The following is a 24,893-nucleotide window of genomic DNA, read 5'->3' as shown; positions in this document are numbered from 1 at the left end:
GCCGCGGCCCCGCCGGCCCCACGCGTGTTCCCGCGGGGTTTACCCCCATCTAGCGGCCGGTCTCAAATTCACAAGAGTGTCCCACCGGTAGAGAAACGGCATCCGAGAGCCCTCGCTGCTTGGCATCAGGCTGGGGCAACGGGACCTCCTGGCTTGCGGGGATGGAATGGCACACAGGGCCAGGCAGGGTAAGCAGCGAGAGCAGCCCCTCTGCCAGATGAACCTTCTCTGCCCCAGCTGGCCCTGGCTTAGGAGGAAAAAACAGACCTTCCTAACAGGTGGAACGAATTACAGAGTGAGGTTGTAGCACTCCCAGCCCAGGTTCCCACCCTGCAGTTCCCTTCATGCTGCTGCCCCAAAGGAGAGCCTGTCACCCGTGTCCTGGCAGCCAGCCTGGGGCCACAGCCCAGGTACCTAACACCCTGCAAAAGACAGTTCATCACAAAAGGGTCATGAAACGTGGTTACCACAAGGCCCCCGAGGCCACCACCACGTGGGTTATTGGCTGAGTGCACCACCAAAGTGCCTCACCTCAAACACTGGGTTCAGTTCTGGCCCCTCACTGCAAGAAGGACACCGAGGTGCTGGAGAGGAGCAACGGAGCTGGGGAAGGGTCTGGAGCACAGGTCTGATGGGGAGCAGCTGGGGGAGCTGGGGGTGTTTAGTCTGGAGAAGAGGAGGCTGAGGGGAGACGTGAGCACTCCCTACAACCAGCTGAAAGGAGGCTGTAGGGAGGTGGGGGTTGGTCTTTTCTCCAGTGATGAATGATTGGAGAAGAGAAAATGGCCTCAAGCTGCACCAGCTGTTTAGATTGGACATTAGGAAGAACTTTTTCACGGAGAGGGTTGTCAGACACTGTCCCAGGCTGCCCAGGGGAGTGCTGCAGTCCCCATCCCTGGAGCTATTTAAAAGATGTGCAGAAGAGGTGCTGAGGGAGTGGTTCAGTCATGGATTTGGCAGTGTGAGCTGACTGGTTGGACTTGATGATCTTAAAGGTCTTTTCCAACTAAAAGGAACCTGTGATTCTGCATGCACAGATGGGTGCTGCCACCCACATGAGGACAGCCCTGGGATGTTGTCACCTGGGCAACAAGGGCAAAGCCCTGACATATGTGTCAGGATTGCACAATGCAGCCTTGTGCAATGCCAAAGCTTCCTCCATGCTGATCTTTCCACGGGTGCTTCACACCAGGCAGAGCACAGAAGTGCTCTCCCTCTTCTCACAGTTTTTAATGAAGACCCCACGTTTAGTGGCTGCCCCAACTCCTGTCTGGGCTGCAATGCCTCACCACAAACTCATCCTTCTCCTTGTCAGACCCAACTCTTCCCTCTCAAGTTTGGTTCATGCTGGATGAGGCCCCAGCAGACATGAGCTAAATGGGCCATGGACCACGTGGCAGCATCAGCAGAAGCCACAGGTAGTGTCTGGGAATGGAGATTCAGATCTTTGTCAGCACTGGGCAGTCTGGTGGGGAATAAAATGTCATCATTCAGCATAGCACAAGCCCCTTTTGTTAGGCACAAAAGATCAGTGTAGAGAAGTTCAGAGGGTATAATCCAGTGAAGGAAAAAAACCTGATGCTCATCTGTGAGCCAAGACTTGCCTTACATTTGCTCCAAAACCTTGCAAGGATATACAACATAACAAACTGCTCCAGACACCAGACAGTCTTCTCTTGCAAAAGTCCTTGCAAAGGCTTTGTCCCAGCCTTGAAACACAGGGGGTTTCCCAGCAGCTGTTTTAAACCCAGCTCAGTTGTTGTAACTGCTGGCAGACTGGCATCCCTTTTAAAGCAGTCCCAATCCCACTGGCCCCTGCAGAGGCTGCCTGGGTCAGGACAGGCAGCACCACAGCCCCACTGTTTCTTTTTGGCTGATAATTTGCTGTCATGGAAGCAGCTCTAGAGCCAACCTGATGGGGGTGGTGGGGAAGCACCAGGGAGTGAGGGCAGGAACCCCTCTTCTGATGCCAAAATGGCTTTAGGTCAGATAAACCAACTAAAACCTTATCCTAAAGCCCTTCACCACAGCAGGAATCTGTGGAGAGGGAAGAAATCTCCCAAGAGGAAAGTCCCTGGGGTCCAAGCCGAGTCTCTCACCCTCCCCTCTGTCCTCACAACCTCCAGCTGTTTTTATAAACCACAGGATACAACCTGACAATTCTGCCCATCATTTTCCATCCCAGTCTCTCCCCAAAGCTGTTATTTGGCTGGCAGAAACATCTGCACATCCTAGTTCAGACCAGAATTCTCAGCTTTGTTGTTCTCCTGCAAGCCTCAGGCCCCAGTGAGGGGCCACTCACAGCCCACACAACTCATGCCACACAGTCCCATCCCCCTGGAGTACCCTATAGTAATGCTACCAGTAACACATGTAGAAGGTCCACGGCCCTCCCGTGTCCCAGTGCCACTAGATGGCACCAGGCATGTGGCCTTCCCGGCCAGGGTGGCCGCAGGGACACTGGGGGACACCGGGAGAGACCTGGCCCAGCCCCTGGGACAGAGCACGAGACCTCAGCACATGCCAGTAGTGCCTTCTTCATGGGTCATGAGGTGCTGGGGTAAAGACAGGTATTTAAGCCTTCAAACCAACCCTTCTGCCACTTGCTGAAGTGTTTTCCTCGAGGGGGGAATCAGCTGTGGTGGGTTTTGTCGTGCTGCCCACCCACACGTGCACCCATCCCTCCCGTGGGTCGGGCATCGCTGCCCAGCTGCGTGCTGGCAGAGCTTGAGGCTGGAGAGAAGAGCCTTGAAGGAGGGTGTGAGTTACTCCTGTTAACACTGGGAACCAGGGTAGGATTTTCCCAGCACTGACAGGCTCCTCTTGGGAGGGGGGATGGAAGGGAATAAACCACAGCTCACTGTATCGCTTTGCAATCAGCAAGTGGCTTCCCTGTCTGAGGTCTCAGGGTTTTAGGGATTGGTTCTGCTCACACACCTTTGCTACCCAACAGAGTTCAGCATGTCACTAATCCCAGTATTAGAATCACACAATGGTAGGGTTGGGAGGGACCTCTAGAGATGACCCAGCCCAGCTCCCTGCCAAAGCAGCTCCCACCTAGCTCAGGTCACACAGGAATGTGTCCTGGTGGGTTTGGAAACCTCCCAAGAAGGAGCCTCCACACCCTCCCTGGGCAGCCTGGGCCAGGGCTCCCTCACCCTTTTTGTGTTTGTGTTAGATCTTTGCTCAGACCTTACAGCATAATTAAGGAGCAGCTGTTTTCCACTGTCCTCAGTGCTGAAGGTGACCCTTGAAGACAGGAGCTGGGATGAGAGGACAGTGGTGAGGCTCTGCCACACACAGCCCTTCACAGTGACCTACCAAACCCCAGCCCTGGGCAGTGTGGGGGACGTGGGTGACAAATCCTTGCTCACCACCCAACCTGTGGGCCCAGTGCAGAGCTGGAGAGGTGATGGATGGAGAGCAACTCCCCAAAAAGCCAGAGCATGAAACCCTCAGGAGCTGCATGTCACTCCATGCTGCCCACATCCCTGGCCCTGCTATGGCTGGGTGATGGGGAAACCTTGGGTGCAGAGAGAGTGGGAGAGGGCCTTGGTACACGGAGCCTCTGGGTGCTGAGCTCACAGAGGTCCTGTCCTGCTCACGGCAGTTGAGATGCTGGGCAAGAAGGCAAGTGGCAGATGCTCTGTGTGGCCAAGGCAGGCTGACAGCAATGGCACTGCAGCTCCTGCCCACATCCTGAGGCCACGAGATAATCCTGCTGGAGGATGCCAAGCATGACCCTGCTTCCCAGCCCTCTGCAGAGAGCAGCACAAAGCCCACCCGAGCGCCTTAACCCCAGCCCAGGGGAAAGGCTAGAAAGGGTCACTTGGCAAGGTCAGGGCACACAGCAGAGTCAGTTAAAATCCCTCCCAAACAAGGGAAATCCTTCATCCCTCTTCCCCAGTCTCCTCTCCCCTCCTTGATTACCCCAGATCATCCCAAGGAGTGACCCAGCATCCCCCCTGTCACCACCTCTCCTTCCCACACACCATCTGCTCTCCTCAGCCCACTTATGGGTAGCTGAGGACATCCCCCCACACCATCTGCCTCCACCCCAGGCAGCCTCTCCCCATGCCCACCCCAGCCAACATCCCTGGGCCCTTAAGCTCATGGACAAATTCAAGTCTTTATTTACCTTCTCCACAACTGGACACCACACACAGGGTGCAGAAGCCTAAGGAGCTGCTAAGAAACCTCCTTGGAATGGTGCTTCTCTGCACATACACAGAAGTTGCTGCCCACCCAGTGAGGACAGGCACGGGTCACCCAATCTGCAGGGCCAGCAGTGGCCAGCCTGGCATCCCCTGTAGCTGCTGGCTGCAAGCAGAACATACCCTCCTCTGACTGCCAATGTCAAATGGCAGAGACAAACACAGACATCGACGTGGACGTGGCAGGAGCCCGCTGCGTGGATTATTTTTAGCCCAACTGTGATCGAAATGTCAGAGGGGGGGTTTTATTTCTTCTCTTTGGAAAGCTCATCACTTGTAATCCCCATCATAGAGGCTGACTCTGCCCCTGCAAGTAGGCTCTGACATCCCTTCCCACCCTCAAAAGCCCCCTGCACTTGGTGGGGGAGGATGCAAGGGAGACAGGAGCTGGGCCTTTAAAGCAGATCAAGGGTGGGCAGGCCATGGGATGCTCTCACCACCCTGCAGTGATGTAAGGGATGGGATGTAACTATGCTGAGGTCCTGTGGTGCCCCAAAAGCCCACAGAGGACTCCCTGGAGATGGAGCAGCCTCTTTCTTCCAGCTTCCTTCCACTCATCCCATACTCAGTACCGTGCAGGAGCAAAGCTTGTGACAATTTCAAACCTGATCTGGCTCCTGTCAAGCTCCCAGGACACATCTGCACAAAGGGCTCCAGGCACGTGAGCTGCAGCCCTGGGGTGACAGCATGGCACTGCAGAGCATGGCAGCACCCACCTGAGCCCAGCTCCCAGGGCCTGGCAGTCCCTCACCTCAAGTATTGATGGGTTATGCACAAATTTGCCCCTTTTCTTCTTAGGGAAGCAGATTGGAGGGAGCTGCTCAGAAAAGCACTGGCACTGAGGCAGCAGAGCTTTTTTGCTTGTTTACATGGCAAGAGAGGAGGGTGATGACCTGTATTAACACAATAGCAAAGGAGGGCCTTGAACCAAATCCAGCTTGGAGGCTGTGACCAGTCCATAGATAACTGGGAAGAAAAGTCAATGTTTTCCCCAAGGAACTTCCTATTTACATCTGAAAACAGCACAGATCTTGCCCAGAGGCTGGGACAAACAGCTCCTTTCACTGCCTGCTTCCATGAGGCTTTCCCCCTCTCTCTCCAAGAGGAAATTTCCAGTAACTGAGGTATACAAATGAACACAAGGCTCTGCTCCAGAGCCAGCTCTAAAACTCACGTGGGGAGAGCTGCCTGTCCCACAGCCAGTGCCAGGCCAGACTGCCCCCAAAGCAGATCACAGCCTTTGGATGTGGGGAGCAAGGGAAGAGGCAGCTCTGTCTGTACCCCTCCTGGGGCAAGTCAGGCTTTGAGGGATTGATCCACGTGCCCAAAGCCCCAGGCAGTGCTGGCAGGGTGGGCTAGGCAGAATTCCCTGAGGGAGGGCCGTGGGTCACGTGCCAGGACACGGTGTAGTGTAGCAGTCCCTGGGTTTGTGTGACACTGGATGAAGCAAGGGATGCAAACAGAATCTTCATAAGGGGAAACCCTCCTTCTCCACACAGCACCATGCTGCATCCTGGGAATAACCACCAGGTTGTGGCTGAGCAGCAATGTCTAGGCAGTTCTGAAGGAACAACTTTCTGCCATATCCCATTCATCTTCTGACCAGGCTTTGCACAGAAGATTGGGCCACGTGCTTGCCCTGCAAAAGTGCAGGGATTGTGTCTTCCATAGCTGTCAGGCTTCCCCATGCACCTGGCTGAGCAGGTCCTCAAAGCTTTCAAGGAGCTGTGAGTGCAGGTGTTGCCATGTGGGAGCCAGAGCTCTTGTTTCTCACAGCAGGCCTGAGGGCAAGCAAGAAAAGAGCTGGGGAATTAAATAGTACTCATTAGAACACGTGCAAGAGTCAAACAGTGAAACCACCCCTCCTGTGCACAGTCATCTGGGGCTGTATCAACCTGCTGAAAACCTCCAGTTCCTGGGCTACTCTGGCTAACACAAACCATGGGCTCACAGCTGTGGGCAGCATCCCTGCTGCTCCCTGCCCACCCCAGCTCACTCATCTGGGACTGAGTGACTGGGAGGTCATTTCATGCTAACATGTAACAACCAAAGTCAACTCTTTCCAAAATCCTCCAACCTACACACATAAAGAAGACACAAATGTGCTCAACTACCATGTTCCTGGCTGGGAGACAGCAGGTGATTCCCAAAGTACCTGCAGGTCACATCCCAGGGCATGGCAGCAAAATCACAGGGCTGGGATGGAAGGAGGGAGGTGACCTTCCTTTGAGCACATCCCAGAGCTGATGTTACCATTACTGCTACCCCTGAGCTCAGGTGAGGCTTCCACCCTGTGCAATACACGTGCCTCCATCACACTGCAGACTCAGGTCTTCTGCAATTTGGGAGCCTGTCTACCCAGAGGATGTCAGAAGAGGAAACACTGATTTACAGTGTTTTAAAAGCATGTTCCTGAGTACTTTTTCTTTAAAGGAGGGTATAAAAGTGGGTGGCTGATGGCCAGTTCATTATATCAGAATCAACTTCTCACCAGACAGGGAAAGCCTGTGTGCTTATTAATTGCTTTTCTAATTGCTTTCTCTCCATGCTGCCAGGGTCTGGTTGTGTCTGCCTGTGCCTGGAAGCCCCAGGTCAGAGCCCTGCATAACTCAGCTCTGAGCTGCTAATATGGAGATCTATAAATAAATGGTGACACTGGAGAGCAGAGGAGGAGGTGGAAAGGGCCTGTGCTTCTCAACCTGAGATACTCAGCCTAGTCAGCTTATCCAACAGAAGGTGGCTGGTGGCAATCTCTAAATATCTGCTTAGTTTCAAGATCTGCTGCAGTTTATCCCTCCTCCCCCTGCCTCCCTCCACTCCCCCCAGAAAAGATCCCCAGTTGGTAAAGGAATCCCTGGGGAAACCAAAAGGAGGTTGCAGGTGCTTCAAATGAGCCCTGGCAACTCACACCAGGGGATTTAAGACCTTACAGTGACGGTCATCCCTCCGACTTTTATCCCTCCTCCCTTCTGCCACCGGCTGCTGTTGCCAGCACAGAGGGAGCTCGCTCCCCTCTGGTGCTGCAGACACAGCCACCTGAACAGGACTGAGCCTGGTTTAATGAATACAGCTCTCCTGGAGGGGCAGCAGTGAGGCTCACACATCCTCCCCTCCACACCAGGGAAGCAGGAGAAGGTCCCTCAGCATTCTCTGCCAGGAGGCAGCGGGAGACCCTGCCGCTCATGGTAAGAGCAAGGAGAGAGGGGATGCTGCAGAGTGACCTTGCTGCAGGGACACACAGACAGGACCAAAGGACAGTGAGGAAGTGCCCCTTCTTCTCCTTTCTCCCTGCTGTAACCTCAGCCACACACCTAAGCATCCAGCGCCTTGCTCTGCCTACAACACGATGCTCCGTGACACAGACATTTGCAGGTGGAAAGAGAGAAGCAGAACTCAGCTGTAGAGCAAGGAGGGCCCTGGGGAGGTGATGCTGCAGCTGTAGTGTTCCACTTCCCTGCAAGCAGGAATGCCTACACCAGTGCAGGTACACGTGTGACACACAGGCACGCTCACGCACACACTCCTACCTTTGCTAACAGCAGAGGCAGCCACAGAGCCCAGATTTTCCAGGGCTTACTTCTATATCCTCAAAAAGCAAGTTTGCTTCTGTTGCTGATTCCCTGCAATTATCATGAAATGCCTTCAAGACAGCAGCTCTGTCTCCTCGGCTGAGCGAGCCTTTGATGTCCAGCACTGCACTCAGGTGTTCCTTCCTTTCCAAAAGGATAAGAGGGTAGTCAGAGAATGAGCCGAGGATAAAAAGCTTGCTTCCTCTCACTTAGGTTTTCTGGACCAGACTGGACACTGTTGAGCTGCTTTTTGACACCCTCTGGCTGCCTAACAAGGAGGAGGCTGTATCACGAGAGCTATATGGGATATGGCTGAGCTCATGGGTGCCGAGCCCAGTGCACTCAGCGCCCCCATGAAACTGTGGAAAGCTCCACCTCACGTTGCTCCTAGAAAAAGATCTGGATCCACCATAATAGGTTTCTGGTAACTCCACATTTGGAAGCATTTTTGATAGCTTTTTCCCCCCCTCAAATAGTACTACTTCTTACATCACACTTCTCCACACCATAGCAGTCTGATTAACAAACAGGGTGTCTGCAAGCCAAACAGTTTCAAGCATACATGAATCTGCTGAAACCAAGAACAGTGCATCTATTCACATCAGGATGACCTCCTCTGAGATTTGCATCACAATAATACTCTTCTGAGTACTTCCTATGCCTGCTTCCTATACTATATCTATCTGAATATATATTAGTTATCTATTCCTGGTTCTGTATGTGTGCACATGGAGTAGGAGAACAAGACTTGCTGTGCTGTATCAGAAAAGCAACTTTTTAGCTCAATAGTATCTTCAAAAGTAGGAAATGCTTAGGAAAATAATACAGGAATCAGACAAAGCATAAGGTGATCTCTCACTGTCTGGGGTTTTTTGTTGTTTCTTTGCTTCTGGCAGTCTGCAGTTTAGGGACTTCCTTTGCTGGGGGTTATATCATGACTGTCATGTTGAATAGACACTGAAATAATTATCCACTACAAATTGCCTACTCCCCACTCGATGCTATGCACACTTTTGGCCTTCACAGCATCCTGTGACAGAGAGCTCTACACTGTAATCATGTCAGCTTGGAAAAACGTAGTCAGTAGCAGAAGACATCAGAACAAAAGACAGATGTAATAAACTCCAGACTTTGGAACAAATGCAGTTAGCCTAGCCCTCACCTGCCTAATAAAAGCTGGGTTTCATTTGTGTTAGCAGTTTTCTTTGAGACAGTGATGTGCTGCTGAATACACCTAGGGGTTTGTGGAAATAGCTATACCTAGAAAAGGACTGGTGAAGTGTTAAAACCAAAATCCAAGTGCTTGGATGTTCTCAAATGCCTGAGTTAAGGATGTTTTTGAAACCTACATTTAGCATGCATATGCCTGTAAACTGTCCATTCGGGTAGTACTTTTTCCACAGCATTCCTGCTTTGTTGACAGCCATTTCATCCACCCTTCACCTTTACAGAAGGACATCTCAGCTTCACTGGTTAATATCTGGTAAAGTTATAAACCCTGTTCACCAGTCCCTGTGAAAAGGCAGCACAGAGTGCACTCAGAGCTGAGCACTGTGCTTGGCCCAGCATGCTGCATCACAGCACTGAGAGTGATGTAGGTCTTCTGGTGGCAAGTATTCATGACTACAGAAGTCAAACCAATAGAAGACCTTACCTTAGATCAGGAAAGTCTTTGAGGATGGGCAAGAGGGCTATTATCATCCCCTCAGCATCAGAAGTTTGAATAAGTTCTAAAATTGCTCTTACAGGATCCTTCAGGGAACCAGCTGCATGACCCTGGGAGGGAAGCAAAGGTGTGTTCAGGGTAAGGGAAGCAGCATACAACGTCAAGAGCTGAACTCCTATCAGACTGGGCATCTCACAGTGTGGGTTAGGAGCTCTGCAGGACTGTCTGTGCATGTATAGAAGCTTGTTTTCCTTCCAGGGTAGCAGAAAAGAAACTGGAATGTACCCACAGACTGCATCCAGGGTGACTGGGTGACAACCTTCAGCAGCACAGAATTCCCTCCTGCATTTCCTTTGGCAGAAGGATATGAAAGGCAGAAGGCAGAAATTTGGCATGGGCCAATGTACCTCATTTTTCCCTATATCACCTGTCCTCTGAAGGCCATTTCACCCTTTGGGAAGTGATTTACTTGCAAAGGTAAGCACAACCCTGCACCTATGTGAAAACAAGCTCCATTGGCCAGACTTGATGGCATTTCTGCTGCCCTGGAGCAAACCCAGGGACAGCAAAGCAACGTTGGGGAGTGGGTGAGAGGACACAGATCCTCCAATAGAAGAACAGAAAAAAAGGGAAGTGGAGCTGGACACTGTGAAGGGTATGCCACAGCTGGTAGATGCTGCATATGGTCAGCTCCCTCCAAACTGGAGCACACAGAAGAAAGCAACCCTCATCAAGAAACACACAGCACGTTTAGCAAAGCCAGAGGAAGCAGAATGCAGATGAACTGCCAAGAAAGACCTTCAGGTCTTGCTCACATTTTTCGTTGGTGTGGTAATGCAACTAAATTGCTTCCCTGAATTATTGATGCCATCACATCAACAGAGACTCTGTGACAAAGCAAACCTGGTGAACAGGTTGCCAAAGTGGGGCAGGAGAAGCCCAGATTGCCCTGATGTCCACGGGGTGTTAGAAACAGCAGCCACTGTGACTCACCTCTGCACTGCACATCAACTAAAAACAATAGGAATATTTGAGGAGGGCCTCCTCTCTCTCTCTCTCTCTCCCCCTCTGCACTGCAGACACAGAGCGCATCTAGCTCTGCACAGCACACAAGCTGTACTCAGCTCCTCAGGGTACTGCACAGCCTCCCACTTGGCAAGCTCACCATTATGAAATGGTAATTGATTTGAAGGTGTCAGCTTTAGTTAAGCACTAGATAGATAGGCAAGGTCAGAGGTAAACACCCTGCAACCTAAAAGGGCAAGAAGGAAAAAAGTGTCTTGTCAGCAGTGCTTACATGCCTTTGACATGTCTTGCTCTTAGGAGAGAAGCAAAGTTATTTCCTAATGTATTTTGAAGGGGAGGGGAAGGAAGAGCCTGAAGAGAGGGCAGAGCAGGGCAGGGAGCAGGTGCAGCCTGTACAGCAACTGCAAGATAAATTCAGTCTGCAGCAGAGCACATATTTTGCATGCACAACCCTGTACCTCATTTGGCTGAGGATCAGGCTGTCCCCTGCAAACTGCTTATGCATTTCCTCCCCGAGGTTTTGGTGCTCCCACATCAAGTAAGAAAGAGAACAGACTGGGGACATGAGGGGAAATGCTGCTAACTAGATGCAGACTTCTATTCAGCCAAGCTGAATGAAGGGGTTTAGGAGATAATTAGATTTCCTGTCTCTTCTTTACACTGTAAAACCAGCTTTCCTTGCACATTATATCCAAAGCTCATGCTGAGCACAGCATTACTAGTAAACTTCAGAGGTAAGATAGAGGATTCTCCTGCTATTCCCAATGGCCTGTCTACTCAAAGCATTGACTTGCCAGTGATTGATCACTCCAGGAGAGGTGGGTCTTCAGCTAAAAGCACTGGCAGCTTCCAACTTTCCACCATGAAACTAGTGCATTAATTGTAATGGATCTGAGAGCTTTTTAGAGGACCCCCCCAGACAATCATTTTGATTTCATTCTATTCTCTGGCCAAAGTAAGAATTGCTGACAAATGACTCACAGGGGAAAATAGTCTGAGATGAAATGGATTTCCAGTCCCTAGCACTTGAATTCACAAGTTGTGAGAATGACTCAGAATATGTGAAGTCATTCAAACCAATAAAGCTGAGTTTCTTCATCTGCTGTGTCACATCTGAGTCCTGTTACCACAGTGACTTTGCAACCACCGTCAGCGCGATGCTGAGGGCAGCCCCTGGAGGAAGTGCTGTGCCTGGGCGCCCTCAGCCTGCGTTTGCAGAAGAGCCAGGGGAGGTTGCACCACAGCGATGCTCCCGCAGGAGAGGATGCTGCTGGCACTGCAGTCCCTGCCCTGGGGTAATCGAGGGATCCATGTGACAGCCTGGTGCCATCCACAGCTGTCATGTGCAGCACTCCCAAGTAATGCTGGATTATGAGTTAAACAAAGAGGCATTTTTAAGCTTCTGAAGTTGCTTCTGCAAATTAGAGGAAGCATTTCCTACAAGTTTTCTTCAAAGGTGTGGTTCTGCTTTTACACCTCATCTAGAGAAGAGGAGACTGCAGGGGGATCCCATGAATAGTTACAAATATCTCACTGGTGGGTGTCAGGAGGTTGGGGCAGCACTTTTTTCTGTTGTATCTGGTGACAGGACAAGGGGTGATGGGATGAAGCTGGAACACAAACAGTTCCATTTAAACATAAGGAAAACCTATTTCAGTGTTGGAGTGAGGGAGCCCTGGCCCAGGCTGCCCAGGGAGAGTGTGGAGGCTCCTTCCTTGGAGGGCTTCAAAACCCACCTGCACACGTTCCTGTGTGACCTGAGCTAGGTGGGACCTGCTTTAGCAGGGAGTTGGACTGGATGATCTCTAAAGGCCCCTTCCAGCCCCCACCATTCTGAGATTCTATGATTCTATGCCTTCTGCAATGCACCTGCACCTCCTGATGGTGTGAGGTGTTCATCCCTGCAGGAAGCCTCGCTCTTCCCCATAGCTCTCACCAGCTACAGCAGCATCAGCATGCTTCTGCCCATGAGGAACCACTGCAGCACAGGGAAAGGACTGGGGCAGACTCCAGCCCAGTTTCAAGGAGCTGGGAAGGTCCTGAAGGGAGGAGGAGGCTGGACAGAGGGGTAACAACACATACCCCATGTCCAGGGAGGAGCAACCATACAGGGCAATCCATGGAGAAGGTGAAGATGGGGAGTAGCTGATTCGGTTCATCACTCCAAAGGCTTAGAATCACAGAATGGTAGGGCTTGGAAGGGACCTCTAGAGATCCTCCAGTCCAACCTCCTGCTAAAGCAGGTTCACCTCAATCAGATCACACAGGAACACATCCAGGTGGGTTTGGAAACCTCCAGAGAAGGAGCCTCCACACCCTCCCTGGGCAGCCTGGGCCAGGGCTCCCTGACTCTCACAGGAAAGAAGTTCAAGGCTCAAAGGAAAGCACTTGGGGGAACACAGCTGTTCCTCATCTGCAGCCCCAAGGCAGGCACTGCAGGCCTGCCTGGAGTTGCTGGCAGCTTTGGAGCTGTCTCACCAGCTCAGAGGAGCACACCTCATCCTTACACCAGCGGCAGGAGCACAAAACTGGCCGCCTCTAGTCACACATTTCAAAACTACCAGCTTGTGACAGGTCAGAAGAGCTATCAGCACTCCAACAGTCATTTCTGTGAAGCTGGATATCATTGTGGTAAGACCTCTTAAGCTGTTCTGTTGCTTTCAGAGTCTTTTCCTCTGCTGGTACTGTTCTAGGTGGGGGACAGCAAAACTGTAACAGTATCAGACTTACTAAGCACTCTTGAAAGACGATTTGTAGCATCCTATGATCTTCTTCTATCTTGCTGATAATCTTCCTCCTCTGCACAGCAGATGGTTTCCTGGAAGTGGTCAAGAGGGCCTGCACATATTCTGTAATAACGATGGCATTGACAGCCTTGACGAGGGCCTGTTCCAGAGCAAAGACACTGAGATTAAGCCTCTGTACTGAGCAAGGACCACACCACACCTGTAGGGCTCTGACCAGTGTGAACAGCAGGTATAGGGTCCATGCAGATGGATGTGTCCTCCTTTGCTTAAGTATCCCTTTAAAATGCCTGGTCTGACACCTGGAGTACTTCCAAGCTCTGTGCATATGCATAAACATTGATAGTGAGTGTGAAGACATCCCACCAAAAGCAATGGGACCAGTTACCTGAGCCAGACATGACACTGCAGAGCTGCAGAGAAGCTTGGCTTAACCTCAAGCTAACAAACACATCACTTGGAGGCAGCTTGGACTACAAATCCAGATCCAGCATCCTTGGAGCATTCCCACTAGACAAGTCCCAGGGCCATACCATTGGGCACATAGTTGTGACTGGGCACAGAGAAGTCACTGGAACATCTCTGAGCCACTCACTACCTGCTGAGAAACCCCAGTGCCGAGAACACGAAGTGCCTGAAAGGGAGAGGGAGGGTTTCTAAGGGAAGCTGTTTTGCACAGGAACCACATTTGTATTAGCAAGTGGAATCAGAGCAGTTTTAGGCTGCAGTCCAAAGGTACAGGAAATTCCCAGCTCTGCCCAGAACAGACAAAGCAAGAGACAGCTCTGGCACAGCACTCCACCACGGACCTGCTGCTTGCCCCAGCACTAATGTGACGTAATGTCCAGGGACAGGCTCTCAACAACAGCAGAACAGCTCCTGCTTTTTTCTGTTCCATTACCTTTTTCCACATTTCAAAACGTTAATTCAAATCAGCACTGACAAAGAGCCCACAGAGCTGGGAGGGTAAGCCAAAGAGGATCCAGTGCTTAGGGGGGCATGTGCAGCACAGGTAGCAGCAGCATATCCAACCTGGGTAGAAAAAGGGCTACCCCAGGTACCAATCTCATTGCTGAAGAGAAGAGTAAGGGTGTCATGAGACCCAATATAAATTGTTTAGGCTACTGTAAGGGTGAAGAAAACTTTGGGGCTCTGTGAGGTTATTCTTTGCTAAACCTGGCCAATCTAACTCTTCCTGAGGGACTATGTCCTCTGGGGATCTGGGCCTTTCACCTCTCCATGTGTCCACTCTCCATCAGAGATAAATATTGCTTCCTACCAAGGCTGAAGCACATTAAAAGCTGAGATGATGTCCAATATAATGACATTGAGGTAACAGTAGGATCAGAGATGACCCAATGTTTCCCTTCTGTATTTGGAAGGTATATCCAGTTTCCACATTCCTTTACTTGTTGGTTCCTCTGCTGAGATTACAGAAAGGCTCTGGCTGTCACAGTGAAGAAGATATCCAGCTCTGCTGGAGACAGGAACTGGGCTGAGACCATTAAGTCTTTAAAAGTGCTTTTAAGAACAGACAAAATTGTAGTTTGGATTAATGTTCCAATACTGTGACATCCAGAGGTTCAAGGACTCATTTTAGTGGTCTCCTGAGTAATTTCTTGTACTTATTTCTTACCTCATATGTGTCTGGTTTTTTCTTCCCAAACGCCAAAAAGCTTTGTTTTAAAGATTCAAGGATGTGGTCAAAACCGCTGTCACACTTTTTGAAGTGGTCCTTCAGTGTTCCCTGAGGAAAAAAAAGGGACAGACAGAGTCAAAGGGTGCACATGCAGAGACACTGCACAGACAACAGACACGGATTATTGTGCTTCTGCTCTTGGAAACGGACTCCCAAGGAAATGCACACCACCACACACTACTAGGAGCCTGCAATTATGTTCTATCTAGACAGGATTGTGCTCTATCTAGTCCAGGATATGAAGGTGGGTGTCTGGGCTAATAATCTAATGTTAGAAAGTGTGAAGAGAGGGGAGCTTATCCCAAGAGAAGGATACATTTCTAGACAGTCCTCCCTACATCCTGACCACCAACCACAGCCTTGGCCTCTGTGAGTTATCACTGCCCAGTGAAGATGCTGCTGGGGATGAGTAGGTACTAGATGAAGTTCAGCCCTTGGCTCTGGGTGTCCAGGGCCACCACGGGGTGCCCATTTGTAGCACAACAGCAGATTGTTGTAGTTCCACAACAAACAGTGGAACTGGGATCTCAAAACCTGGAGAAGACAAAGCTGTCAGTATACAGCTCCAGATGAGGCAGAGGAGGGTACTGGGCCTGAAGACCAAACTATGGCTTCAGTCTTTCTGAATCAGGTCATGACCATGAAGCACGTGCCTACAGTCTGACAATGCTCAGTGTTAACGTGGTTCTCCCATACCTTGACTTTAGAAGTGACTATGTGCAGAAAATGCTCTGTAATCTCATCTTCCATCCTGTCTAGAAATCCATTTACCATAGCATCCTGACCAGTGCTGGCACTGTAAATGTAAGTCAGCTTATGCCAGACAGTCCTGTCAAAAAAACAGAAGCATATGGAAAGTATTGATCAGCTCAAACCAGGCTATTCTCTCAGATCAAAACTCATCCTACACTACCCAATGTGACTGCTTGGCTAAGTGCCTGCTTGGACACATGCTCAGGTCCAGGGCTAGCTCAGCGACCCACATATGTGTCCCCATCTTTTGAATGGCTCTCATTAAGACAGTGCCATAAGGACATCAAAGAATCACAGAATGGTAGGGGTTGTAAGAGACCTTTAGAGATCATGTAGTCCAACCCCCCTGCAGAAGCTCAAGACATGAAAGCTCAGTGCACACAAATGCCACTTGTATCCATCACTAGGAAGAGCAGGTAAGTAAAAGTTCTAGTATTTTCAAACTGAGTTGGCATGAAGTGGCCTTGAAAAACAGAGGCTGGGTGAGCATCTTGTGTGCCTCCAGCACTGTACAAGTGCAAGAACCTTCCATCAGAACAGCCTTCAAGCTGGCAAATCCTGGTTAAAATGATCACCAGCTTGAAATCAGACATTTTACTTTCTGCAAAGGCTCAGAGTGTAACTTCATTCTCAGTATCACTGTAAAGAATTACATAAAAGAGCCTCATAAGTATTCACTCAGGGATCCAGCATCAGCAGCACACAAATACAACAAACAAAACAGCTACCTGGGCTTGACACAAGGCTCTGATGTCAAGCAAGCACTGTGCATATGCTGGATTTAGGCATTTTGCTGAGTCCAGAGATCCCCAGATAATTTCACAGAGGAAGAAGGGAAGCAACCTTGTTTTTTCCATCACTGCAAGCACTTCTGAAATTAGCTTGTAGGTGCGAAGAGCCTCCCTCGCTCTTCTGTGTTTTATTGCTTCCCTCCTTCCTAGCAACCCCAGGGAGAGACAGGCATGTTCCACTGGGTTTCATTCAGCAAAACACTTGAGCTTGGGCTTGCCTTGAAGTGCATAAGCACATGCATCTCAGGGCAACATTTAGGAAGGAGTCCTGGCCTTGGCCACTTGCACAGCCCCCACCTGAGTCTCCTTTTCACTGCAGCAGCCAGGGCAGCTCTGAAGGAGTCTTGCCAACCACAGCCTGCTCTCTCCACGCTCAAGTGTTTGTGTGCCTGGAGCTGGATGACCAGATCCAGCCAGAGGCAAGACTAACCCCAGAGAAGAGTTAGAATAGGATCAGAGAGCAGAAAATTCATCTTGCTTTGCATGCCAATAGGCTCTGGTTTCTAACCTGAGAATGCAGCAGTTCTCCAAGATTCGTAAGCTGCTGCAGATCCCTGGGCAGCCATCGAGCTGGACAAAGCTTCTTATTTCATCTTCATAGCTAAATTAAAACAGGAAGACATATCTTTCTTTAGGCTGGCATGCTCCATCATGCATTTGTCAGCATTAGCCCAGCAGCAAGTGGGAGAAATATTCTGTGGTTGTCTTTTCAGCATGCACAGTTTCACTCTCCAAGGTGGGATCTACAGCAGGGCAAAGACAGTGTCTGTCTTGCCCAGCTGGTGAGGAGGGTGACCATAGGAAGGGCACAGGAAGAGCCTGGGTGATACAGCTAGGGATTGAGAGGCAGAAGGTTCATTTTACCATTGCTTCAACACTGGCTTCTGGCAAGCAACTTGGGCTTTACCAATAAAGCTGCAGCAGAAAGCCTCAGCATGTGTGTATAACTGCTTTGGCACAGCTTGTCTCACAAATGGCTCCTGGACAACTCTTTTTTAATAAGAATTTCCTTTATCTCATAATGTGAAGGGCCAAGGAACTTAAATCTCTGACATATTCACCTACCACCAGCAGTACTGGCATTTTGTGCTGCAGGGGATGCACAAGAACAAAAAGCAGATAAAAGAAGTGGTGAAAGGGCAGATGAGAAGACAACATTTGTCCTTCTGTGAGAAGCAGGACAGAGCACAGCTCCTCACACTCCAAGGGAGCCAGCAGAAAGCACCATGCCTGAGAAGCACAGCCAGGGTAGGAGGGATCAAGCCACTGGCCGTGTGACTGCCCCTCCTTCTGGTTGTTTTTAAGGTCTGAGCCCCTCCAGAACATCCCCCAAAGCTTTATCCTGACCTGGCAAGTCCAGGTGCATTTTGTTGCCTTAGCTTTAGCCCGACAGCAAATGCTGAGCAGTGAAGCTCTGCCTCTGCAGTAACAGCTTGATGGGAAACAGCCATCAGAGTAAAAAGGGCCAATGGCAAATCCAGGTGAACACAGAATAACCAGTCACTTGGTCAGGATTGCTTTCTTTTGTGCACTGAGGACATTGTCAATAGCATCCTTCATACCTCTGCAGGAACCTCAGGCACTCCATCAGGCACACAGCTTCCACCTTCTCACTCAGGCTCTCACTGACACCCTGGGCAGCCTCTGTCTTCTCTGTTAGTATCTGTGAGAGAAGAGCAGGCCAAAGTCCTTTTTTTTCACTGTACATCCCATCCCTCACCCTGCTGCAAACCCCTCTGCCTTCTAAGCCACAAATTCTGTTGTTTTGAGAGTCCTTGTGGAAATGAAAGCATTTTTTAGGAGCTTCATTTTAATGCCTGATCCCACACCTTTTACTACCACTGCTTCCATGGGCTGGTCAAGCCCTGTGCTCAGCTGAAAGCCTGTCCCTAGACATGTTCTCTGCTAGCACTGTCCAGGCAGCTCAGATCATACACAGGCTGCTGGAGCACTTGTGCTTCTATATGACTCACCCTCACAGATAAATTTGGCTGTAGCCACTAGGCAGCTCTGTGTGCCCTGCACCAGGGATGTCTGAAGAAGACAAGTGTCCCAGCCAGTGCCTCTCATGCCTGACAGGGCAGGGTGTGTTAAGCCCCACGGCACCTGTCTCACCCCACTGAGCCCATCTGGGTGGTCCAGGTGCCTTTAGAACCTCCTGAGTTGTGCCAGACAGCTAAAAACCCACCCCATATTGGGCAGGCTTGAGCAGGTGGCAACTTAATGCTGCTCATTAGTTGCCCCGTGGAAACAAAAGCTTTCGAGGGGAGGAGAGGCAGATGGATAAAAGGAGACAGATGGACTCATAGGCTGTGCTCTCCCAGTGCTAGGGGAAGCATCAGCCAGAGATAAAGGATGACTCACATCGTGAATGGGTTTTTCCACTGCTCACAACAGATGTAAAAGTTCACCCAAAGGGACAAGATGAAATACACCATCTCAAAGTGTCAGGAAACCATGGTTGATGAGTTTCCATCACACCTCGTTTATTTTCTGTCTGATCTTTAAGTGTCAGCCTGAGAAAATTAAGGAGGTAGTAATTTTGTAAGGCTTGCCTATTTATCCAGGCTTGTCCCTCTAACACTCCAGAGCATCCAAACTTGTCAGCTACATACACAACAGACCAAAAACACTCGTGCTGAAGCATGGCCAGATGTTGCAGATATGAGCACCACAGCATTCAAACCAGGTTTTGGCCTGGTCCACGTTAGAAAACTTTTGCTCTGTCAGCCAGAAGCACAAAAAAACCACCCAAGCCAGGCAAATCAGTAGCTAAACGGCATCCTAGTGGGTACATCCCTGACTACATCACTGCTCTACTGCTCCAGTGGGCACAGGTCAAGGAGAGAAGGGAGCAGACCCCTCTGTGAGCTCTGCATTTGGGTCAGTATTGGGTCAGAAAAGGCAGTCTTTGCCAGCTAAAGCTGTATCCTCACAAGGAAGACCAGCTGCTGTTGATCTGCAATGCCTACTGACAAACTCCAACGAGATGCTTGAGGTTATCTGCCATCCCAAAGGACCACAGGGCTACTTTCCTCTCTCATGGCCTGAAATAGGACTGCTGCTGGGCAGCACAGAAGAAAGATACAGTCATAGCAGCAGCCCATAACCTACCCTTGGTCTCTAGCATCATTTGAGTCCACATGTAAACTCCAAGGTTTATTTTAAGCCTTCTGCAGGTCTTGATCCAAACAGCCTCTGGTCATAGTACCTACTGCTCAGAAATCAGCAGAGCTGCTTCTGCAATGCAATGTGAGCACTCAGCTTCACTGCCTGACCCATCAGGGCAGCAGCTGCAGCTCTGCCCCTGCAGATCACACCACCAGGACCTGCCATGGCTTTCACACAAAGTGCTCTGCAGAACTCATTCAGAGCACACTGGTTAACACACACCACGACTTTCCAACAGGTTATATGAAAATCCAGGGGCATATATGAAACTGCAGCTTCAGAGGGAACCAGCTAATCTCAGGCTCATCCTTTTTTAGTTTTCTTTACATATGCACAAGAGAGAAACAAGTTTAGGAAGAAACAGATGAAGCTGAAGCATGATAGCTAACTTGCAAGCTTTTAATGCACCAAGTTTAGCCCAAGACAAACTGGATCTTGCCGAATACCCACGTACTTGTGTGAGAAACACGACTGTCACAAAATATGAGAGCTTTTCAGTTCCTCCTAGTTTACCTGAATGACTGCAGCATCTGCACAAGGGGGTTTCCCAATATCAAAGGCTTCTCTCAGAGCTTTCCCTACTTCCTTCTAAATATTAAAAGAGAAGAGAACAGTCAAGACACAATGGCATTTGGAATGAGTTAGGTTTCCCAGACCCTCGTTATGCATTTGGACTAGATGAATTTCTGCCTCTGTTTCTTTGGCTGTGTCATTTCACCCAAAGCCTGGCTATTTTCCAGGTGACCTAATAACATTGCTCTGTTTTGTTCTACATTGTTTGTTTGAGTTTAAATGATTTGCAGCTTCCTTTCATCCCAGTGTCAGCTTGGGTTATCTACAGTCTTCCCGAGTTAGCTTGGTTCAAATGAAGGTGCCCACACAGCAAAACAACGATTAGACACAACACTCTGATGCCAGCTACTGTAGCTGGGATTTTCCACCCTTCCTAACTCCAACTGGCACCCACATAAACCAGCCAGTGCTAATTAAAAGCATTCCCCCACTTGAACCAGGGACTTGTGAGTGCAGAGAGGAGCTGAGTTAGTGTTTAGAGCTACTGTCACTGTGAGATGAGCCCCGTGAGGCTGCTTGATGGGAAATTTCCCAAGACTTGGCTGCATTGTGTTATTTTGAATGAACTGTAAAAACAAAACTAACACTGCAGAGAAAGGCCTCATTGCCTAAAACATGATCTGACCTTTATAGAAGCTTGCAGCTCAAAAAGCCTGGCTTGCTTATTTATTCTTTCATTTCTGCATATTCCTCCAAGGAATTAGAAAGAATGTGAAGTCTGATCTCCCTCTTTTTTTTGGTCTTTGTTCTTTTCTGGCTGATGGATTAGGAAATTTGTGGCTGTCACTGAAGAATTTCATCAAAAGTATATTCAAAACCACTGCTCTGCCACACTCATTGAAAAGTGTTAATCCAAGACAAATAAGCAGTTGTAAACAACCCAGGAAAAATGCCTTTCCTCCCAGAGCGCCATCACCTGACTGTGAGCAATTGTGTGAACACGATGTGCTGAGGTAACACATACCAGCAGAGCTGCACAAACACTTCTAGCCTGCCCCAGTTGCACAGTAAAATGTGTCAGCTTAAACCAACACCAAGGTCTTGTTCCTCAATGGGACAAAGCATGCACTTAGTCAGTAACTGCAAGGCAATAACTTGCTGAGCCACGGTGCTTAGTTGCTTCTGATGAGAGGATGATGTGCCTGAATTAGCATCAGCTTGCGTGTTTGTAGCTGTTGTGGTGACACCAACACCTCAGGCACCAAAGCTCCAAGGTGGAGAGGACCAGAATTTCTGCTGTAACAAACAGGCTCATAAATAACCTCCAGTTTCCTCTGTCTCTTCCTGTCTGACCGAGACATGAGTCCACCAGTGCTGACTGCCCAGCCAACTGCTTCCACTCAGAAAAGGCAAAAGGCTGAGTTATAACTCACCTTTCTAGCTGCTGTTTTAAAACATGCAAGAATTGAACATCCTTGAGACCTCTACATTATCAAGTGGTGCCAAGATAGGCTAACAGGCTCAACATGGGTGGGAGTGCACTGCTGACACACTGGCAGGCAGGTGGGCAGGACGATTCTGCAGCCTTATTCCTTGGCTAGCAGCAGGTCCTCAGCCCAAATTCTCCATAGCACATCAACTTCTCAGTGCTTCTTTTGTCTACTTGAAAAAATAGAGGGAGGGAAGAAGACACAGACACAAGTGATCCCTTGCAGGTCAGTCTAAACCTTCCTCAAGCTTTTGTCCAGGTATTCATTTCCAGTCCTGCCATCTGTTTTTGGACCAAGAGCCAGTTTTGAGCTGAGGCTGCAGAAGCAGGAGACAGAAAGTTCATTTTCCACCTCTCAGTATCAGAATGAACCCTGGTATCATGCTGGGAGGTTTGCCTTGCATTCATGTCAAATTCCAGTACAGCAAGGGCAGGGGTGACAGCCTGACAACCCAATCAATGGAATCATCATTTCCAGTTCTTCCAGCCTGATAATCTCAAAAGGCACAAAGACCCCTTGTCCTAGATACATCTGGGCTGAAGGAACACTGCCCATGTGCAGAGCTGGCCAAGTTCCCACAGTGGTGTCTGGAAGTGGTTTTGAACCCCATGTGTCATCTGGGCACTCAGCACTTTCAGATGTGGTCACAGCTCTCATCATTCGTTTCTGTTTAAAAGACCTATAGTTTGCACAACTACCAGGCTGGCACTTCCAGTGACAAGCCAGGTATTCATAGGCAATATTCATGGCTTATTCTGGTCAGTCTCTTTTCATTTAGACAAATTTAGTCATCCACTGAAGTGGCAAAACCTGCAGCATGTGATTTACAGTCACAATTATTGCAATTGCTCAGAGATAACGGGCAGGGTATTTGCTGAGTAGGAGCTTCCTGTATATTTGGAATAATGAAGGGTTGGAGTACTCTGGTAAAAGAAATAGAGGAATAAAGCAGGTTTTATAAGCTACACCACTGAGCTGAGTGAAGAGACAAGCATAGTTTATCCATATGGAATCAGTCATGTTCACTTAAGCTCATTAGCTTGAAGCTGGAGCTGATCCTAATCTGACCAGGTTTGAAGCGGGCAGCAATGCTGCTGTACCACACTCTGCAGCAATTCCAGCTCTGTTCCCTACGTACAGTGCAGCACTCTGAAAAGCTGGGATGCTTCCAGATCTAAGGTGGCCTGAAAAAATGCAACCAGCTCAGGGCAGCATGGCACAAAAGCTCATAAGCACTGCCAGATGTAGGTGAGCCTGCTCAGGTCACAGTGTACGGGGAAAGCAGAGAGCTCATGGTTAAACAAAAGCTCTCTCCAGCCAGTATTTTAGAGGGAACTGGAAAAACCAGAGTTACATTCTCCACCACTGTTAGTCAGCATCTGTGAAGGTTTGTCAATGACTCAGTGACATGCTCTAAGATAACCTCACTAGCACTACCCTGAGTAAAGTCATTTCCTTCATTGAAATGTGCTAAAAACAGAACTTGAGAACATGTGGCTTTCACCAGGGTTATGATTAGAAGCAGCCCATAAAGATGCTTAATGCTAACCCCTGAAATCAGTAGGTTTTAAGCATATTGTCACCAGCTGGCACCTCTACTCCCATGTTTGTGACTACCTTCATGTTCTCCTTCAGGGAACAGGTCTTGAGGAAAAGCTCTGCCATAAATTGCAGAGCACTTTCCCTGGGCTGATTCAGCAGCTTGCTGTGGAATTTCCCCTCCTCTGCCCCTCAGGGGGCTGGTAGAAAGGGAAAGCAAGAGAGATGAAGGTGGTAACTCTTGCTGCTGCATTTTGGCTGTAGTTGAATCTAAAAGGCCTTGCTGAGTTTCCAAATAGTACAGTTTCCTCTGGAACTCCCTGTTGCTACAACACATCTTTCTTGCTTCATTTGTATTCCACAGGCCTTGACAGCATTCTTCAAAGGGGAAGCTTGGCTGAGAAAAGACAGAGGTCCTGCTGCCCTGGAGCTGAGGTCACCCAAGGGTTCACAAGGCTGGACACCCTGTTCCAACCTTACAGGAGGGCTGTGCCAGGTGTGCACCAGCTGCAAGGTTTCTTGTGCTGGGCTCTGGAAATAATCTTTGCTATAACCTCAGTCCAGCAGGCTGGAGAGGGCTGTGAGGGGCCCACATACAGACAAACCTAGCAACCTCAATATCCTGCACAGCTGAGGTGAAGGGATTGTGAGAAACCTGTTGCACACTATGGGCTCATTATCAGCTGAAGAGAAGATGAATAGCACCTTGAAATGCTCCTCAGTAAGGAAGTGGATTTCACCCATAGGCTTCCTTTCCTCCAGATGAATTGGCTTCAGAGCAGAGGCGATTGCAGCACTATGAAGGTGTAGCAATGGGGTGAAGACAGATTTGCAAATGTCCCAGCATCTCTTTGCTAAGGAGCAAGGATAGGTTGTCCAGAGAGGTTGTGGCTGCCCCATCCCTGGAGGTGTTGCAGGTTGGATCAGGCTTTGAGCAATCTGTTAGTGGAAGGTGTCCCTGCCCACGACAGGGAGGCTGGAACTAGATGATCTTTAAGGTCCCTTCCAACCCAAACCATTCTATCATTCTATAATCCCTTTGGCAGAAAACAGTCATGAATCTTTACACCTGGGCTCTGCAATGAAGCTCATCCAAGATGGAGACTTTGGTGTTCATGCACACCTGAGCAGAGATGGCTCAGCCACTGAGGGAGCCACTCATTTATCAAAGGTATTTCTTGTTTTAAACCCATGAGAATAAAACATGAGATTGAGGTAAAACTCTTGAGTTCTTACCTGGGCAACTGCAAGTAACTTTTCCTCAGTCTTCAAAATCCACACAAGACACTGCACACCGAGGGAAAGGCTGTGCTGGGGGGGCTGCCTGGGTCTCACACACATCTCGTTGCCACTGTGTACAGAAACAAGAGCTCAGCCAGAGGAGCAGCTGATCCACAGCTCCTTCTTAGCACCGTGGCCTCACATGAAGCAAATGGGATACCCTTCAAGCACCCTGCAGTGCAGCCACAACATGGTAGAGATTCTTTAGCATGCCCTTTTGCCAGCTATTCTTTTGTGCTGTTTGTTTTCCTTCTTAAGTTTTCTGCCCAATTACACCTTTTGCTCACTGTTTCCCCTCTCCTCATCCCTCAGTCCTGCTGCTGAATTCCTTCTGGGGGCTGAGGAAAGTCACCCAAATACAATTCCATGGATGCACCATTTTACAAGTGGCATATTTTTTCTCTGCAGCTATAGACCAGGACAACCTCATCTACACA

General features: G+C 49.4%; 1 protein-coding gene across 4 annotated transcripts in view; it reads right to left on the bottom strand.

The window, feature by feature from the left end:
- Nucleotides 1–4,187: 4,187 nt before the first annotated feature.
- Nucleotides 4,188–24,893, bottom strand: part of LOC133625652 (exocyst complex component 3-like protein) — a 40,584-nt gene continuing 19,878 nt past the window's right edge. Inside the window, exons 4-13 of one of the 4 annotated variants that reach the window (XM_061998608.1) lie at nucleotides 24,412–24,526; nucleotides 20,147–20,221; nucleotides 18,025–18,125; nucleotides 16,971–17,063; nucleotides 15,615–15,747; nucleotides 14,856–14,966; nucleotides 13,206–13,361; nucleotides 9,438–9,559; nucleotides 7,742–7,927; nucleotides 4,188–6,017 (exon numbers count right to left, since the gene is read on the bottom strand). In XM_061998608.1, coding sequence (XP_061854592.1) covers nucleotides 7,747–7,927; nucleotides 9,438–9,559; nucleotides 13,206–13,361; nucleotides 14,856–14,966; nucleotides 15,615–15,747; nucleotides 16,971–17,063; nucleotides 18,025–18,125; nucleotides 20,147–20,221; nucleotides 24,412–24,526 — 1,087 coding nt within the window. In that variant the 3' untranslated portion in view covers nucleotides 4,188–6,017; nucleotides 7,742–7,746. Of the gene's footprint in view, nucleotides 6,018–7,741; nucleotides 7,928–9,437; nucleotides 9,560–13,205; nucleotides 13,362–14,855; nucleotides 14,967–15,614; nucleotides 15,748–16,970; nucleotides 17,064–18,024; nucleotides 18,126–20,146; nucleotides 20,222–24,411; nucleotides 24,527–24,893 lie in introns of those variants that run through there. The other 3 variants (XM_061998609.1, XM_061998610.1, XM_061998611.1) reach the window with 3 other exon arrangements.

This window comes from Colius striatus, chromosome 6 (genome assembly GCF_028858725.1).
Source record: "Colius striatus isolate bColStr4 chromosome 6, bColStr4.1.hap1, whole genome shotgun sequence".
Classification (NCBI taxonomy): domain Eukaryota; kingdom Metazoa; phylum Chordata; class Aves; order Coliiformes; family Coliidae; genus Colius; species Colius striatus.
This window is presented reverse-complemented; position numbering and strand designations above follow the sequence as displayed.